This window comes from Phodopus roborovskii, unplaced genomic scaffold (assembly GCF_943737965.1).
Source record: "Phodopus roborovskii unplaced genomic scaffold, PHOROB, whole genome shotgun sequence".
In the NCBI taxonomy this organism is placed as follows: Eukaryota; Metazoa; Chordata; class Mammalia; order Rodentia; family Cricetidae; genus Phodopus; species Phodopus roborovskii.
Genome location: NW_026126637.1, coordinates 665,143 through 685,108, shown reverse-complemented (window position 1 = coordinate 685,108; position 19,966 = coordinate 665,143). Strand labels below are relative to the sequence as shown.

At 39.1% G+C, this 19,966-nt stretch overlaps 1 protein-coding gene across 1 annotated transcript; it reads left to right on the top strand.

The window, feature by feature from the left end:
• Nucleotides 1–15,752: 15,752 nt before the first annotated feature.
• Znf350 (zinc finger protein 350) lies at nucleotides 15,753–18,487 on the top strand. Its single transcript, XM_051207859.1, has 3 exons — nucleotides 15,753–15,833; nucleotides 17,569–17,695; nucleotides 18,319–18,487. The coding sequence occupies exons 1-3, from the start codon at nucleotides 15,792–15,794 to the stop codon at nucleotides 18,423–18,425; spliced, it is 276 nt and encodes a 91-aa protein (XP_051063816.1). The 5' UTR covers nucleotides 15,753–15,791; the 3' UTR covers nucleotides 18,426–18,487.
• Nucleotides 18,488–19,966: the final 1,479 nt, after the last annotated feature.

Below are 19,966 nucleotides of genomic sequence, written 5' to 3'. Positions count from 1 at the left end.
GAAATAGCTAGAATCAGGGGTCATTTGGGGGAATCTTTGGAAACCTAGTGCTTTGGCAACTTGGTGGAATCTGTGAGGAGAATTTTAGTGCAAAGTAAGCAGTATGAACTGGCTATCTTCTCTAGCCAGGTAAAGCTTCCAGTGTTGGGTCATTTTTCAGTTGGTCATGTTTTAGCCCAAGTGATCCTGTGGTGATTCCCAGACCCAAGGGTGATGCTGGGAGAAAGTGTCACTCTCCAGAAGCTGACATTTGGTCTTAATGCCTAGGACAATATCCACAGAGTTCACATAACATAAAGCAGTCAAGCTGTTGCATGAATGGAGTTTTTACCTCTATAGTCTAATCTTTTTCGTGAGGGAAGATACTCTTCAGTATAGTTGAGAGAAACGTAAACGTGAACCCAGCCACAAAATCTTATTACAATCTTGGACAGTAGTGGAGCAGAACTCACATAGCTTGTGTATGTGTGTGGGAGGAACAACCTATATCTGGTAGACTATATTGCCCTTTCTTCAAGAAGAAGCTCATTATCAGTACTTCCTGGATGGCCAGAAACTGAGATCAGGTAGTTCAGAACCTAGGATGAAATCCAATAGGACCAGAAAAATCAATGAGATGATTCTGTTCTACTCATAGATCATTTCCTTGTCCAGTTGTCAACAGTGAGTCTGCCTCTGCAAGCAGATGGCTGTGGGTTTACTGTTCCCCAGAAAGACATTATGTGAAAAGGTTAAATTGAAAATCTCCATGAAATCTCTCCTCTCAGAACTCAGAAAATGCCATTGAGAAGGAGGCAGTAAGCTTGGTAGAGGCAGAGAGCATGGGATCACCAGGGTAATATGGGCCACTCTATGAAACAGTGCTCATATGGGGTAATGGAGACTAAAGATGAAAGTAAGGTACCTGCATGGGTTGGTGCCAGGTCCTCAGCCTATGTGTTACAGCTGTTAGCTCAGTATTTTTCTAGGACTCATAACAATGGGAGAAGATGTGTCTCTGACTCTTTCCCCTGCTTTCAGGATGCTTTGTCATGTTTGGTTTTCTTTTGAAGGCCTGCTCCTTTCTGAAGATAAATAAAGGAAGTGTCGATTGGGGAGAGGAGGGTATGGGGGGAGTAACTAATAGTGAATGGAGGGAGGACAAATTGTGGTTGTGATGTATTATCTGTGAGAAGAATTTATTTTCAATTTTAGTCCTGGGTAAAAGAAATTGTATTCATCTGACCACTTTAACAAATTCTAATTCTCCACCATGCCTCAGACTTCTGAGTAATGTGGTTGTTCACTGAAGGTTGGAAGCGGTTACATCACCTTGTAGTTTGGAGCTCTTGAGCTCCTGAGCTCTTAGTCACATCTTAGAAAGGTATGTTTATTAAGACAATGGGTAAGTTCAGGAGAGGGATTATTAGATGTACCAAGAGCAATAGTAGGTTGCAGAGGCCATAATGCAGAACCAAGAATGGGATAACAGCTTAAGACCCAGTATCCTAGCAGATTAAACAAAAAGGAATTCCTAGGCTCTGCTCCATATGATATGAGAGAATTTGAAGATATACCATGAAAGGCCTTACTCTCCCTTTGGAGCAGAAAGGGGATGGGATAGGGGCAAGGAAGGAAGGGAAGAAGAAGGAACTGAGTTGTAAAAAAAAAAAAAAAAAGGAAGCTTGTTTCTAATTTAAATAAAAATAATAATTACAAATATAATAAAGAAAAATAAAAATACACACCCAACTTTTAAATCTGCTATCTGGAATCAGTGGCATCTAACACAGGCAGTTGTTGATACTCTAGCATCATATCAGACACTCAAGAAACACAGATTTCAGTGCTATCAACTTTTCCCACAGGAGCACATCTAGCCTTCTAAAATGCCCTAAAATACTAGGTCAACCTTTGAGAAAACAATCCTTCTTATGAAGACATACATGCATAACTTGAAAAACTTGTGGTAGTAAATGCATGGCAAAGTCAGATCACATGATTAAAATAATCACATATGGAAACAAAAAAAATCAATAAAACTTTTTTTCTGGCATCCCTTTTATCTTATGAAAAAGGAGAGGTGAACAAGTAATTGCTTCAAAAAAGATTTGAGAATAAAAGACAGGTCATATTAATGAAAAATAGAAAAAGTTGGAAATTTGAATCCATACATCACTAGTATCATAAGAAATATGAATGCAAAAGAGAGTACATGACTAATGGCACTTACTGCAGTTGGAAGTCTTTGAAATAGTATGGCAGATATTCATGTGGAACTTTGTTGCCTGTGTAGACAATATGAATAGGGAAAAATACACCAATCACCACATCTCCTTCATGGTGAAAATCTTCTTTGATTTTAAAATAGCAATCAGAGCTGGTATAGGCACCCACAAGATTGGGAATCTGAAGTCCAATGATAAAAATCCAGGAGGACATTGTATTAACAAATGTTCCTTTTTAGCTGTAAGTACACTAGATGCAGACACCCAGATTTTCACTAGGTATAAAAACCTTGTGCGTGAGCGAACATAAGTATTTTTACAATTGTTGATGAATGAGGCTGTCACACTAATCAATAAAAACACTTTCTGGTCCCTCTTTCACAATGCCACTGAGAATTCTGGAATCATTTCCTTTTCCCTCAGGCTCTGCATCTGAGGCTCTGTATTCAGGTGAAACCCAAGCTGAAAAATATGTTTGTGGGTCATCTTCTCCAGCCACAGGCTCATGGCTTCAGCCAAGTTGATGGATGAGAACTCAGGGATAAACACCTCCTGGAGCGATTTTGTCACAAGTATGAAGCAAGAAACTTTTCTAATGCAAACATCTGAGGCTGAAGTGAACATGTTACATCAGTGGTTACTGTGCTGGAGAAAAAAGGGAGAAGAGAGAGATGATTGAAAAACACCCGTGCCAGCTTATAGAAAAAAATATGGAGTCTATCATGCTTTGTAAAAGCCAAAGTTAACCAGTTGAAGTATTCTTTCAATAAGGAGTCTAGAAGTCTCAGAGTTTCATTTTACACTATGTCTACACACACAATTAAATTTTTCTATATCCAGAGACAATATGATTTTAAAGGAGACAATAGAGAAGAACAGAAGGATGAATAATTCTTGACCTAATTTGGACACAAATATGAAGCAAGAAACTTTTCATACAAAAAGTTACACAGGTATAAACATGTTATATGGAAGAATACAGGATGAAGGAAAAGTCACAGCAGGCAAAAGTGGGCAATAACCATCATGATGTCCCAAACCAAAGTCAACGAGTGGGAAAATTCCTTGCCCATTTTTATTAAACGTCTCAGAATTTCCTTCTATGACATCTCTTTGTTAGCAGACCAGTAAGATCCACACAGGAAAACCAGTTTTTTTCTCAATTTGGGAACCCCCTGGCTCTCTTGCAGTGTTCTGTTCCAAATGAGCCATTTGCTTTAAGTGCAGAAATCATGTTTCCTATTTACATTCTGAGCTTTGAGTTTCTGTATTACTACAGCCCCTTTCCAACTTGGTAATTCTATTAATCAAGGACATTTTCTCATTATCCTTTCTGGCATCTTGAGTACCAGATTCACTATTCCTTCCCTGGTACAAACTGATGTTTGAGAAGTATCTTTTATCCATAGATAATGGCTGAAAAACATCTTAATGTATCCTTTTACCCCATATACTGAATGAAGCTCTTGGAAGTAGGGTTCTAGTTCTTAGTCCAGAAAAGAAGGTTAGAGTTATGAAAGAATTGTGTTCTATGCTATAGCTATGTATGTATGTATGTTAATTCCAACAAATAACCTCTTTTACATAAATAAGGAAAAGTGGAGTGCTGCCTACTCTAGCAAACAATAAGAAATTTAAGTCTGCCAAATTTTAACTTCTTGTGTTTTTTGTTTGTTTCTGATAAACAACATGTAATGTGTGTTTATAACAGACAGAACCTCAATAATACCATGGTCAATGAAAAGATACAAAGAATTATGCTGTTCAGTAAATCACAATGCAGGGTCATCCTGAGTAATAGAAGTCTCTGTGTCAATCAGTTCAAAGCACCTTCTCCCACAGACATGGTGCTGAGTCTGCAGACTGAGAATTTCTTGAACAAAATTTGAAATAAGATAATTAAATGCAGGATGGCCATGAGACTTAAACACCTTTATATTTGGGGAATTTTCTAGTGAAGTGCAAGAACATATGTTTAAAATTTTTAGTGCTTTCCTAACACATATTTATGAATGTGTGAAAGGAGTGGTTATGAAAATATAGTACAGGAGGAAAATTAGACACAGCAAACTGTTATTTACAGTATTTTAGTATAAATTTGGAGGAAACTAATTCATTGAGAAACAGATGAACTTAACTGTTGTGGATGGTATGTAGTCTTGACTATTGTGGTTCATTATTGAAATCCCTTTCCCCCTCTCTTCAGCAATGGAGAAGATCCGTTTATCACTAAACTTATAGTCCTAGATTATAATTCATATACTTGGATGTAAGCGATTGTATCTGATTGCATATATATTTTTGACAGCTCACCTATGAAATGTGGAAGGGATCATTGTGGACAAATTCTTTTCTTGCACATTTATCTGATTCTTGGGTTCAAATACATCCCACCAGATTTGCACAGGAAATCCCTTGATTGGTTATACATCTCTGATTAATATTTTATTATTGCATTTTCATGTCCTGAGAAATTAAGGATTAATTCAAAACCACTAGACTAATTTGAACTATGAAGAAAACTACAAAATAGGATTACACTTAGGCAAGTGATGTCTTGTGCTCACTATTCTTCAGCTCAAGTGTTTGTAGAACAAAACGTGAAATACACACTCTCAAAAACTTATGAGGAAAAAATTATAAGAAATTTTTAAGTGGATAAAGTTTACATCAATTTGCTTATAACATTAAGAAAATTATTATGCTTAAGGAGATATATCACATTCAGCACTGGTATAATAAAAAAAAGGACTTTTATTGGATGAACTCCCTTCATACCATGCCCAAGAATGTGACAATTGACGCTTTCCCCTGCTGGCCCTCCTGCTTGGGGTGAACATTGGGCCAGAGTGTAGGTGTAACAACTTCTCCACCTCCTTGGATCTTCCTGGGTCTGCCCCGAGATTACTGGACCTGTCTACCCAGGCAAGACCACCTTGAGGCTGCACTCACCTGATCTTTGGGCCCCATGCCTGCCCTTTGCAGGAAGAGAGACCTCACAGAAAGCTCAGATCATCTAGAGTTACAGACATGGAACACCTGACCAACCTACACCCACCCGGAGAGCAGGATAGAGAGAGAGAGACTCCACCTGCACCCACTGGAAAAAGTGATGGGAAGATGGCAATACAAGAAAACACTCAACAATAGAAAGACCAGTATGACACCACCAGAATCTAGGGACTCTACACCAACTAGACCTGAACACACCAAAGCTAAACACTGAGCCAAACTCTTGCAATCCATTTGTGTAAAGAGAAGAGTGATAAGCAAAGGTGTCGAGACCAGGCTACAGAGACCCACAACTACAGCTGACCTGAACAAGGGGGAGCTCTTGGACCCCCAGACTGATAGCTGGGAAACCAGCATTGCACCGATACAGAGCCCCTGGATGTGGGTTTCAGAAGGCCTGGGCAATCTGACAGAGGAACCAGTATGTATCTCTGGTGCACTAAAGGACTTTGGGAATACATTTCCCATGGAAGGATAATCCCTTAGGCAGAAGGTAGGGCCTAGACCCTACTCCAAATGACTTGACAAATTTTGATGATACCTCCTGGAAGGCATCAACCTCCCTGCATAGTTGGGGGGGGTTGAATGGGATGGGAGGTTTGGGGGGTGTAGGAGGGTAGGAGGGAGGGAGGGAGGGAGAGGGAACTGGGATTGATATGTAAAATAAGAAATATTATATATTTAAAATTGCTAAAGTGCAGTGAGTGTGAACTGAGATTGTTGAATCATATGTGTAATAATATGTGATATTTGCCATAGGCTCCTACATTTTAAAACTCCCTCAAGTTGCTGTTAGTCATTGTAATTGCTGAGAGAAAGTGAAAAGATACTTACATAGATTTATTCTAAAGAATAGCTTGTGATTCAGAACAATATGAAAATATTTTTGGTGGAAACATGGAAGAGATTTGGAATTTGGACTAAAAAGCTCTATTCTGTTAGTAGAGTTTTTAATCATTCCAATGAGAACTGGAAAGCCTGCAATGGTGAGAGCAAGGTGACCGAAGAGAATTTGCTGAAGATGTTTCAAAGTGGAACTGTATTAGAAAAGGGGACAGAAGACAGTCTATTTGCTATTGTAGCAAAGGCTCTGAGAGATTTTTATGCATTTGTATCATCTCCTCTTTTCTGTCTAAATATAAAGAAATGTTTTAACTTTAACACACATTATATATGACAAAACATTTATCAAGCAAGAACTATTGTTAACAATATTTAGTTCAGTAACATATATCATAAAAAATTCACTTCATCCAAATTCTGAAGTACTCGTTGCCTCTCTGAAATCTTCCTTCCTACCATCCTTTATTCCTTTCTTTCTCATCCTTCATTCCATCCTTCCTTCTTTCTTCATTACTTTTCTTTGTTTTCAAATTTTTTTATTATTACTTTTCTTATTTTACCCATCAATTCCAGTTCCCTCTCCCTCCCTCTCATGCTCCAATCCCTATTCCCATCCCGTTTCTCACCTATTCCACAGGGAGGGTGAGGCCTTCCAGAAGGGATCATTAAATTCTGTCTCTCCTGCCTCTAGGCTAAAAGAGTATCCCTCCATGGGGAATGTGCTCTCAAAGTTCTTTCGTGCACAAGCTGTACATCCTGGTTCCATTGTCAGAGGTCCCATATACTGTGTATGCCTTCTAACTGCGACCCATGTTCACAGGGTCTGAGTCAGTCCAAATCTGGTTTCCCAGCTATCAGTCTTGGGGGCCATGAGCTTCTCCTTGTTCAGGTCATCTGTCTCTGCAGGTCTCTGTAGCCTGGTCTTGTCCCTTTGCTCATCACTCCTCCCTGTCTGCAACTGGATTCCAGGAGTTTGGGTCAGTGTTTAAGTGTGGGTTTCCTGCTTCTGCTTCCATCAGCTACTAGATGAAGGTTCTAGGATGGCCATATAAGTTAGTTATCAATCTCATTATCAGGGAAGGGCATTTAAGGTAGCCCCTCCACTGTTGCTCAGATTGTTAGTTGTAGGTCTCTGGACATTTCTCTAGAGTCAGTTTTCTCTTCAAACATATAGTGTCTCCCTCTATTATGGTATCTCATTTTTTGTTCTTGTCTATTTGTACCTCGACTCAATCTTCCTGGTACCACATGTTCGCCTCTCCTCCACTTCTCTTTCCCCTAACTCCCTCTCCACTCAATGTGGAGCAGGTGGAGCACTCCCCCACCTGCTCCCAATATGCTGAGGAGATCTTGTATGAATCTCTTAGATTCCTCCTTGTATCCCAGTTTCTCTAGCGGTGTGAATTGTTGGCTAGTGATCCTTTGCTTTACGTATAAAATCCATATATGAGTGAGTACATACCATATTTCTCTTTTTTTGTGACTAGGTTACCTCACTCAGGATGGTTTCATCAAGTTCTATTCATTTGCCTGCCAATTTCAACATTCCATTGTTTTTTTTTTTTGTTTGTTTTGTTTTCTGCTGAGTAGTATTCCGTTGTGTAAATGTACCACATCTTCTTTATCCATTGTTCAGTTGAAGGGCATCTATGTTGCTTCCAGGTTCTTGCTATTACAAATAATGCTGCTAAAAACATAGTTGAACAGATGTCTTTGTTGCATGGATGTGGATCATTTGGGTATATGCTTGAGTGGGATTGACCACCATATTGATCTCCAAAATGGCTGTATAAGTTTGCACTCCCACCAGCAGTGGAGGAGCGTTCCCCTTTCTCCATATCCTCTCCAGCATAAGTTGTCATTGGTGTTTCTAATTTTAGCCATTCTGGCAGGAGTAAGATGGTATCTCAAAGTTGTTTTGATTTGCATTTCCCTGATAGCTAAGGATGTTGAACACTTTCTTAAGTGTCTTTCAGCCTTTTTGATTTCCTCTACTGAGAATTTTCTCTTCAGTTCTGTAGCCCATTTTGTAATAGGATTATTTGTTGTTTTGGTAACTAGTTTTTCAGAGACCTACAAGACTGACCCCAACTAACAATTTGAGCAACAGTGGAAAGGCTACCTTAAATGCCCTTCCCTGATAATAAGATTGATAACTAACTTATATGCCATCCTAGAACCTTCATCTAGTAGCTGACGGAAACAGAAACAGACACCCACAGCTAAACACTGAGCCAAACTGGAATCCAGATGCAAAGGAGGAGGACAAGACCAGGCTACAGAGACAGCCAACCTGAACAAGGAGGAGATAATGGGCCCCAGAATGATAGCTGGAAACCAGCATTGGACCGACTCAGAGCTCCTGAACATTGGTCTCAGTTAGAAGGCCTAGGCAGCTTAAGGAACTTCTGACAGTGGAACCAGGATGTATCCCTGGTGCATGAAAGGACTTTGGGGGCACATTCCCCATGGAGGGATACTCCCTTAACCTAGAGGCAGGAGGGAGGGCCTCGTCCCTACTCCAAATAACTTGACAGATTTTGTTGATCCCTCCTGGAAAGCACTACTCTCCTTGTGGAGTGGGGGGGGGGATGGGATGGGAGGGTGGTTGGGGGGCATGGGAGGGAGGGAGAGAGGGAGGAAGAGAGGCAGGAAGAGGGAACTGAGATCAATATGTAAAATAAGAAAAAATTAAAATAAAATGTAAAAAAAGACACATAACTTTCTTTTTTAAAATAAATTCTTATTTAAATTAAAAACTATTATTTTACATACCAATCCAAGTTCCTTCTCCCATCTGTCCTCCCATACAACCCCCATCCCACCCCCATTCACTCCCCAGGGAGGGTGAGCCCTCACCTGGGGTATCATTAAACTCTGTCAAATCATTTGTGACAGGGCCTAGCTCCCCCCAACTCATGTATCTAGGCTGAGGGAGTATCCCTCCACAGGGAATGGGTCCCCATAGTCCATTCATGCACTAGGGATAAATACTGGTTTCACAGCCATAGACAACATAGACTGCCAAGGCCTCCCAGAGACATATAATTTTCAATTTGACTATCAAAATGTTAAAATATGGACCCCAGAATAATGTAGTTTCCCGAGGAATCCCATGAGGCACTTGCCTTTCTGAAAGAAATCTCACACAGTCCATGTTATGTGATGTGAGAGACTAAAACCCAGATAATGATGAGTTAATGGTGACCTTGACCAGGAAAAATGTGCATAACCTTGACCCTCTATTTAAATTTTTATCTTGTGTCAGGACTCTAAAGATGAACTTGAGGGGTTTGCTGGACTTCATTGTCTATTCTTCTCAATGTGACACATTAGATACATCTTTTTTTGCTTTCCACTTGAAATTCACCTTTTTAAATTGGTTTGTTGTGGAGGGATGGCCTGACCTGATTTGGAAGAAGTTGTGATTTCAATGTAACATGCTAGAAATCAGACAAGACACAATTTAAAAGAAAACACAAAACAAACAAAGCAAAACATAAACTTACCCCTCAGCTACTGTGAAACACAGAAAGAGAGAAGCTTAAGTCTATATGACAAAATTCACCTTTTGATCTTTTTATGTTACTAACCCTTTCACACATCCTGAAGAAGTGGAAAATCTTTTTTTCTAAACTGGGTACTACTCATTTAGTATAATTGTGTCATATCTATGGTAACTGTTTTTGTATACTTTTGCTTGTTCTCATATGTTGCTTGTGTCAAAGACTTTAATCCATTATGGCCACTTCAGTTGTCTTTCTAAACTCATTTTTGACATGTGCTAAAATTACTTTTTTGTCATACCCAATTAAAATAAACATGCATATTCAAGTTTAAATATATTGATTATATGGTAAAGTCATATAAACATACACACACACACACACACACACATATATATATGTATATGTTATCTTTTGAATTGGAGTACTCTACTTTTAAATACCTTAAAATGTCATAGGGAACATTAAGTATTTCATAACCTGTATATCTAACACTTCATAAACCATTATTTCATAAATTTTGATTAGTACTTTCTTACATAAAAGATTATATATACATATATATATATATATATATGTATATATAATGTGTGTGTGTATGTATGTGTACAGCTCTACACTCAAGAGAAAAGAAAATGTATATGCAAGGGTTTGTCTGCAACATTATTTCATAGTTGTGAGGATAGAAACAAATATCCATCAATGACAGATGGGTCAACATAACATAACATAACATAATCAAGGATTATTACATGAAAAATAATTAAAAAATAAATGAATAACATACTTATAATCATAAATGAACCTTAAATATGATACACTAAATGAAAGTCACCAAAGAATGTGTTTTGGTTTTTATTAATATAAAATGTCTAGAATCATAAAGCATATGGAGGAAGATCAATGGTTGCTTAGAGCCTGGGAAGAAAGATACAATGGAGGAAATAGGAGTACAGTAATAATAGACATACGGTTTCTTTCTGTGGTAATGAGAATGTTCTAAAATTGACTATAATAAAGGTTCTGCAACCCCATCTTCAAAGAACCAGAGTCTTGTGCACTGTACATGAATGCATCTATTTTAGATGAGTGTTTCCATGAATATCAGCTTTTTCTTTACTGCAACAGAAACAATTTGGAGAAGAAAAGAAATTATGTTGGCTCATTGTTTTATATGGTGAAGTTATACAAACACACTGATGCAGACTTTCATACAGCAAGCGATTCTTCCAAGACCCCAGAGTAGGAAGAGACTACATCTGTTTTTACAAAGAGATCCTTTATTAAACCTGGAGAAAAGTTAAAGTGGCTGCTTTCTGGTTCTGGCAGAAAGACAGCAACAAATGACCTTGCAGCTATAAATTTTAAAAAGAGAAAAAGGATGGAGGGGTCTCAGATGTGGCTGATAAGCAAATGATGCTTGGCAAGGGTAAAGGTAGAAACCTTGTGTTAGGATAAAGTGTTCAATTTTAACTGGCCATGTTAATTAGTTGAACAAAAGGGGGCTTTTGATTGCTTGTCTTCAATACTTCCATAGCTGACACTTGGTAATCAGTCTCAGGAAGAGGAAGTTGCCAAATAAGGGAATAGACCTTGGTAGCTAGATTTAGAAACACACACACACACACACACACACACACACACACACACACACACACACACACACACGGCATATGGAATTAGGGAGAAGGGCAAAGCCTGTCAAAGCCACATGTTCAAGTAGGCCATTGTCCCTTCACGTGTGGTTTACTTTTCCACATGATTGGGCCTAATACTATGGTGGTAGGTCATCAAGGTCTGGAAACAAAATGGGAGAGATAGACAGTATAAACTCCCAGGGTATGCCTTCAGTGATTTAATTCTTTTTGACAGAGGCTACAGCCCAGTCTTTCCACAACTTCCATAACACCACCAAGTACAAAACAAGCATTCAATATGTGAGCTAGTGGGGGCATGTCTATTTTCAACTTGTTGCCTATCTACAATTATGGTTATGGTTTTATGTGTTGGACTTTGACATGTGGATGGGGGAGCAGAATTCAGTCCTCAACAATAAAGTAGCTGTTATAATTTGAGTCTGAACTGTCCTGTGTAGGGCCATGTGTTGATTGCTTCATCCACACCTGGTAATGCTATTTTAGGAAGCTGGAATTTGGAGGACATGTACTTAATTCAGTGTGAGCCTTTGAAGGTTGACAGGGGTGGACTTGTGATGGTCAATTTTGAGTTAAAAAAGTTAGATGGGTCTGAGATCAATTAACAGACAACATTCTGGGTAAACCCATAAGGGACTTTATTGATCTGGTTATTTGGAGTGCAAGACCCAGCCTAAATGTAGATGGTACCTTCCAGTGGCAGCCCTAAGAAAGGGATAGCTTTTCCTAGAATGATGGGTTCTGATTTTGGCCAACTTGCCTTTGCTTTTGCCGGCAAGATTGTCTATTCCATGGTTGCTGCATTCAGTGACTTTGTAACCTATTTTCTCCTGGTTTTAAACAGACTGGAGACCAGGAGATTTCCAGAAATTCTGTTTCTCAAATGCCATAGTGAGACAACCAGCCTCAAAAACTGGGCAGCTTCCAAAGTCTCATCTCCTTCCAAGTGAAAATAGACATTTCTAGACTACTTAACCCAAAGCATGCAAAACGATGTTACAACATGTCCTTCTAATATATACCCATCATGTCTTTATGTTCCTCTAGAGAACCCTAACACAGTCTCTGAGAAATCGAGTAAAATGATGGGTGAAGTACATATTCTGAAACACAAAGTTCAGCAGGTTGTTAGGTCTCCTCACTGATTGGTGAAGTAAAAGCCAAGTTATATGAGATTAGTAATCGCTGAAAAATGAGTCATTAGGTATGTGCTCAAATGTAGTAAAGAAATTTTCTAGGGTCCTCTGACTTCCACTGCTGTCTGAATATCCCTGATAATGGAAGCCATATAGTGCTTTAGACATGAATAGACACATAGGAACTCACATGGGGCCAAAGATGTCCAGAAACAATGGCTCTTTCTTTAAAGTTTGCCATCACATTAAATTTTCTTCGTGTGTATTGAATATAGTATACGAAGTGTAAAAATTGTAAATTATATATGTATACACACACAACACACACATATAAGGTGTATGTGTATACTTGAATGCATGAATTTGCACCATATTGGTGTAGGAACCTGAAATGATCAGAAGAGGGCATCAGATATCATTGAGCTGTGAGAACCACCTAGGTTCCAAGTCCTAGTGGGTCCTCTGGACCCTCAGAGCATCTGCAAGACGCGTCCTGCTCTGTTTTCACTAATTGTTTCAAGCTATTCGCCACACAGTGTCCTTTATTTGCAGGGGGAACTTTCTCCGGAATCACATCCCGTTGGTTTCATGTACTTCAACTTCTTCTAATAAGGTGCCTCTGTGTACTCAGTGTATTTCCAATTTCGTTTTCTCAAAGGAGTTTATCGTAAATTGTTTGTGTTTGGTGATGCCCGAACTGACACTTTCACATTTTTATCAAACATGGGCATGGGTCATTTTCCTAGTCATCCTGAAACACTAACTCACTAAGACTTCTTTCTTTCCGTACCCCTGGAGCACAAAAGAGGGCAGGGTGCTGCCATCCATCCCCTTCCCCGACACCGGAACCTCTGAGGCCTTCTTCGGCCACCGTATCACACAGGGGCGGGTGTTCATTGGCGGGAGTGGGTGGTTCTGCAAGGATTGATGTATTCTGTAAATCCGGTCTGTGAGCCCTCCAGCTTTTCAAATACCTGGGAGTGGCGGAGCTTGCAGGAGTGGCAGAGCGCGCCAGAGCTCTTTTGTTAGGCGAGTGCAGTTCCCTGCGAGCATAGTTGAGGTGCTGTTCTTTTGTTGGGAGCTCTGAGGAATCCGTAATGAGGTACCCTTGACCCCAGTCCTTGTGCAGAATGGGACTGTAGTTGAAGGTGTCTGAAGACCAAGCACTGACTGCTGAGCTCAATTTTGGAATCTGGGCTTTTTCCTACGTAGGAGCCGGTGGGTGTCAGCTAAGGCGATACAAGGATAGAACTTTATCTTCCGTTTAAGCTTTGAGGGTTGTAAAGGCACGTCTGGTGTGGAGCTGGGGCCTGGTGCTGGAGTGTGTGTGTGTGTGTGTGTGTGTGTGTGTGTGTGTGTGTGTGTGTGTGTGTGTGTGTGTGTTTTGGGGGAGGGGGCAACTGTGGAGTACCTGTAAACCAAATTGGCATAGAGCTCACCAAACCTATGGGTGCTGGAATTAAAGGTTTACTCCACCAAATAACAAAGGAAGTTTGCAAGCATCCATGTGCGGGTTCATTGTGTTGCCTAAGTAACTTTTGCCTTCTTTTAGAATACTTCAATTAAACTTGTGTTACTAGGAGTCATAATTTAGATGGAGTAGGAGTAGTGTAAAAACAATTTCCTTTCCTATTTATTTCGTGAAACCAGTGTAAAATTATATAATGTTTGAGCTGGTGACATGAGTGTTTTTATTTGTATTGCCATACATTTGGATAGAACTAGAATGAGTAAACATGTAGAGATCATGTTTATAAACATTTTATTATGTACTCATGCAACTCATCAATAGGTTTGTTTTTGAGCTTCAGCCTAAAACATGTTCGTTTATCCTGATGGATTATTTTCCAATCCCAGAAGATAGCACACTTTTGCCAATATTTCACTTTGAGAAATTCTTAGAAAAGCACTTTTGAATTATTAGGGATACCAGTTTCTTAAAATAGCATCCTTTATTTTTGAAAAGTTTGTTACTTTTGTACACTAGATACTGACCATCCACTGCTAATTCTCTTCAGATGCCCTTCTTGTTCCCTATCTCATCTTCCTCTACTGCTGGGCACCTATAGTGACTGTTTTCAATGGAATATTAATTAGTTACCAAATGTTCTGTTCTTTTATAAAATTAAAGAATATTTCTTTAAAATATGTATACCTGCCCTCGGCAGGATGACTTGTGAAGGTCAGAGGGCATCTTGTGTGATTAGTTCTCTGCTTCTAATACGTGGGTCCTGGGGATTGAATTTATGTCACCAAGCTTGGTGGCAAGTGAGTTTACCCTGAAAAACTTTGTCCTTTAACTGACTTTACCTGTATGTGACCTGTATGTTCTTTACAGTGTTTAGTTAGGTTCGCAACTTTCTCTTTCTGATCTTCTAATTATATCTCAGTTCTCTATCTTTCTCACTGCCTTCCTTCTCTCCCATGTTCCACTACTGTAAGGATTCAGGCAATATACTGGCCTGCCCCTGTCACCTGGCAGAATGCACTCAGGCAGTACTCTGTCCAGCTCAGGGCAGGTGTAAAGGACCTCTTTAAAAGACAGACTCCCACGCACTTAAGCTTTTTTTTTTTTTTTTTTTCTCTCTCTCTTCTGTTCCTGGAGTCTCTACATCTCTTTTCTTTTTTTCTCCCCCCTCACTCCCTTTTTAAATAAACTTCTCACTCAAGCTCTGTCTGCCTGGCGTGTTATTCCCTCTGTCTCACTCACCCTCGCCTGCTATGGAACCTGCTATGCTCTCCCACATGGTCCTTTACTTTGGGACCTCAATACAGGACACCCATCTCTTCTCCAGCTTTTTCTTATAACAGTAACAAAAGAACAATTACTAAATCTATATATCTTTATGTCTGTCTGTCTATCTATCTATCATCTATCTCTCAATGTATTCCAAACTCTACTCAAAAGCATGATCTTCCTGCCTTTTAGCCTTCTGCTGCTTAGGTTATGGATGTGTACTACATTAGGGATACACACACACACACACACACGTTTATTGACCAATGTATGAAATTCTCAAAAATGGTCATGTTATTGCTCATGCCAGAGATTAGAAATAATAAATTTGTCCTTGTTATGATAATTAGTAGTTTTATATGCTTCTGTCACTATGTAGATAACAACATATATTTTTATGTGTATGGGTGTTTTGCTTGCATGTATGTTTGTGTACCACAGTGCTTGATGCTTATGCAGGCCAGAAGAGGATATCAGATGCCCTGTAACTAGATTTGCAGAGAAATGTACAGCAACATGATATCATTAGCATATAATGACAATGCTCTACTTGTAGTAATATATTCTGTATATATTACTGTATACATAACCAGGAAAAAGAGAGATCAGGTGACACAAGGAATAGGAGATCGTGGGGATACTCTCAGCTAGATTGGAGCTGATCCGGGTGTGACTAAGGCAGAACACTCCAATCAATGGCCATCTTCTCAAGTCAGAAGAAAATGATGCAGGCCCAGGTAACTTGTGACTTTTCTTTATTCTCCAAAAAATTTGCAGAAGCATATGAAAATCATAAAAACACAAATTGTAAATGGTTATCTGGAGAAATCTGAGCAGGGATATAATATTCATAGGATTCCAGACTATTGGTTCATGTTGGATGTGATATGGTTTGCATTACTTTTCCTGGAGAATGTAAACAATCATCAGTTCATCCAAGATAGGCACCAGTCACAAACCAAAGATAACATTCTGTCCATTTCTATGTGGTGAACCAGAGACCTTGTCAGACTTACGTATGGGAACATGTATAAGGTGTTACTTATGAGTATTGTGGGCCACAAAGAGCCCCACTTGCAAGCTACACATGTAGACACCCCTTGCATTCTGCTAACCATTCACTCTCTTGTGAGGATCTCCCACATATAAATAGTCCTACTTTTATTTCGTAATATTAACAGTCACAGGAAAAGCTCAGAGGAGAGCATTCCACAGCAATATCTAACTCCACAGGTCTCCAGGTTCTGCTAGTTGTCATTTTAAATCTGATGTCTGTGGCAGCCATGAAAAAATATTGTGAATAGATACATGACCTGATGGAGAGCAGCCACCTCCTCAAAGACTGTTAGTATTTCATGGCACCTTGGTTTGAGGCTCACATAGGTCTTTCATGGTTCTTTGGTTATGAGCTTTGGGTGTTTATGAGGTCAGGCTTCTCATGGTGGCAAAGCCAGTTTTCCTACCATTGTTTCTTTATTATAACTTGGGTAATTATGCACACGTGCAATATATTTTTGATCATATACACATCATGAACCTTTTAGAATAAGTTTTGCTCTATCTTATAGTGCTGTTTGCTTTATGCCTCAGTTTTTTGTTTGAATATGTTATTGATGTTATATACACTGTTCTTTGTTGCTACTATCTGTGCTGTCTTCATTAGTTACTTGAATATTGGTACAGAGGATCATGGTATACTTAAAAACTCTGTACTATTCAGGAGTTAAATTATGGTATATACCTATATTCCCAACACTCTGGGATTGGGACTTTAAAGCCATCCTTAGTTACATGATGAGATTACTGAACAAAACCAATCAATCAACAACAACAGAAAGTGTCCAACAAAAATAAAACAAAACAGTATCTGAGTTGTTTGGGATTCACCAAACAAAAAGTAAACACACTGACAAATCTTTATTATTTATATAGTTAGAAGCACACCATACACTTTAATATTGGCAAACACATGTTCATTTGTGGACATATACACACACAGAGCAGATATTCCTACATTGTAAGAGACATCATGTTAACTATTACATAAACCACTTTGAAGGTTCCACTTTGTTGAATAAGTATTTATATGAGTTGAGAATACTTTATGAAAATTCTCCTTTATTGCGGTTTAATAAGGATCAGGATAAACAGATAGGCCAAATAGATGTTTATTCAGGGAGAAATAACTTACAACATAGACAAAGGACTACCAGCAGGTTCAACCAGATGCTCTCCTCTCCCTGCCCAGGCAGCAAGAGAGCTTTCCTCCTGCTCCTCCTCAGACCTAGTTCCACAGGTCCCTTCCGCCCCTGGCTCCACCCCAATGGGCGTGGTCAGTGCCACAGAAGAAGACAAAGTGAATATCCTACTACACTCCTTCTCTACTAACAAAACAACCACCATATCTTCCTTTAAATTATTCCCACATCACCAAAGGAATATCCCTTGGTTAATAGGATGGTGTTGTTACAGGAATCCCTGACCTTGAGTGATGTGGCTGTGGTATTCTCCTGGGAGGAGTGGCAGCTTCTGAACCATGCTCAGAAGGACCTGTACTGGGATGTCATGCTGGAGGTCTGCAGGAGTCTGGCATCAATGGGTAAGGGTGACTGTCTTGAGGTATTTGGAGGATACCCATCCAATAGCTTTTTCTGTTTCTCGGCTTCTAAACTCTTAACTTGTAGATTTTTCAGACCCCTTTATACCCATGGAAGAGGAAAGTCTCTACTCTTCTGCAAGAGAAGTCTGAAGTTACAGATGGGAATCCTGTTTAGTCTCTGAAACAGAACATTATGGTTTTTTTTTTTTTTTTTTTTTGGACATATTCTTGCTGTGATTCAAGACAACATTAAGGAGAAAGGGTTCATTTTGGCTTTCAATTCCAGAATGTTGCAGTCCATTTTAGTGTGGAAGGCATGGCCGCAGTCAGTGAAGGGGTTGGGTTGGAGTCAGAGCATTCCTGGTCACCTTATAATCCACACTCAGGATACAGAGGCCTCACAGGAAGTGGTAACAGATTATGAAGCTTCATTGTCAACCTCTGGTGATCTACTTTCTCTACTGAAGCTTTGCCTGCTAAAAGTTATTCCTGCCTTTCCCAAATATTATCGTCAGCTGGGATCCAGTATTCAAATCATGAGACAATGGGTTGCATTTCAGATTCAAACCGCAGTACCAATCCACTTTGATTTATCTAAGTCTTCTGTCATTTTCCATGAGCAGGATATCCATCCAGAAAATCAGATGTATGTTCCAAATTGGACCCAGGAGAACCATGGACAATAGCAGATGAAGATGAAATCCACAATCTAATCTGTCCAGGTGAGTGAGGGCCAGCAGAATCTTGTTCTGAATACACTGTGGGCATTAAAGCTACAGGTGGTCTGAAGACACAAAAGTAACCTCTCTGCTGGTTTGAGGATATAGAGTGTACATTTCCATGTCTCTCCTTGACCATGTCAGAGCTCTTTTTCTAGTTGGAATGTGAAGGATACATATCCGTGTTTTCTCTTAGATCTCATTTGTACTCTATACACATCATAGTTTTGTTTTGTTATTTATATTCTTCCTAAGAATTGCAATTCATGTTTATCTACTTCACTGTGTCTCTGTCCATGTTCTCTTCCCCCTTGCTGTGAAATTCTTTTTTTTCCTGGGCCCTGGGAAAAAGTACAGACACCACTGTGGTTCCATCACCTTCTTCTTGATGTCAACAGCTGTCTGTTGTACTAGGGAATAATGATCAGTATTTAGACAGGTGTATGTTGTGTCCCTTGTAATTTCTTGGTCGTTTGCTGAGCATTTATGTCTCTTTAGCGTTATGTATTTTAGTCAAAGTTTATTTTTATGATCACAGCACAACTTTATAAAGTTAGTTTTCTCTTTCCACCTTTACATCAGTTCTGATGATTGTCCAGACACACTGTTGGGTTTCAGTTACTTTTACCCACTATCTTGTTTTGAATAAGGATGTCCCCTATAGGCTCAGATAGTCAGTTGGTGTCACTGTTTGGTAAATTTAGAAGGTGCTGCTATATTGAAGGAACTATGTCATTGGGGGTTTCACCCAGTAATTATCTGAATGAGATGTTTATTGACTACCATGCTGATTAAGACAGTTAACTGTTTTAAATCATTTCCATGGATGACCAGACCAAAAGCTGACTTGAGTCTCTAAAAAGTCTCTTAGTGCCCAAATACATGGATACCGATGTTTTAAAGGCAAACAATGATACATCAAAGTTTGATGAGTTTCATAGTAATCTTGAAATGTTCATTCCTAGCAGAGCATAGTAGTTGTTTTAGACATAACTAAGGTCAAAGCAATGCAAATTTCAAATGTGTTGCAAAGGTAAGTGTCTGTTTCTGCGAGGGTCTAAAAGGCTGAGAACTATCTAAGAAAACACAAAAGGGAGTCAGAACAGAGTAGCATTACCTTAGTCAATTCAAAACCTTGGTTTGACTGTTTAACTCATCTGTTCTGAAATTACCTTGAATATACCTTTATGCTTAGCTCTCTTCTTTTTTGTTTTTGTTTTTTATGTTTGTTCGGCAAAGTCCCTGTATAGCTCAGTCTTGCCTCAAACTTAGTTTTATTAAGTCAGCCCCCTCAGTGCAGGAATTAGAAGGATGCATCATCATAATTTGTCTTGATCTCACTTTTTAAAGTTTTCTACATTTTTCTTTTAATTAGAGAAGATTAATAATTCCTTACATTACTAGTCCAAAGCAGGTAAGAACATATACTTCTGGGAAAATTTACTTTCTTCATAGTTTTGCAAACTGTCAAGATTTTTTTATGGTTCATCTTAAGTGTTGCTACTCTCTTCATGTCCATAAATGTATTTTTATTTCCTTTTTGCATATTGAT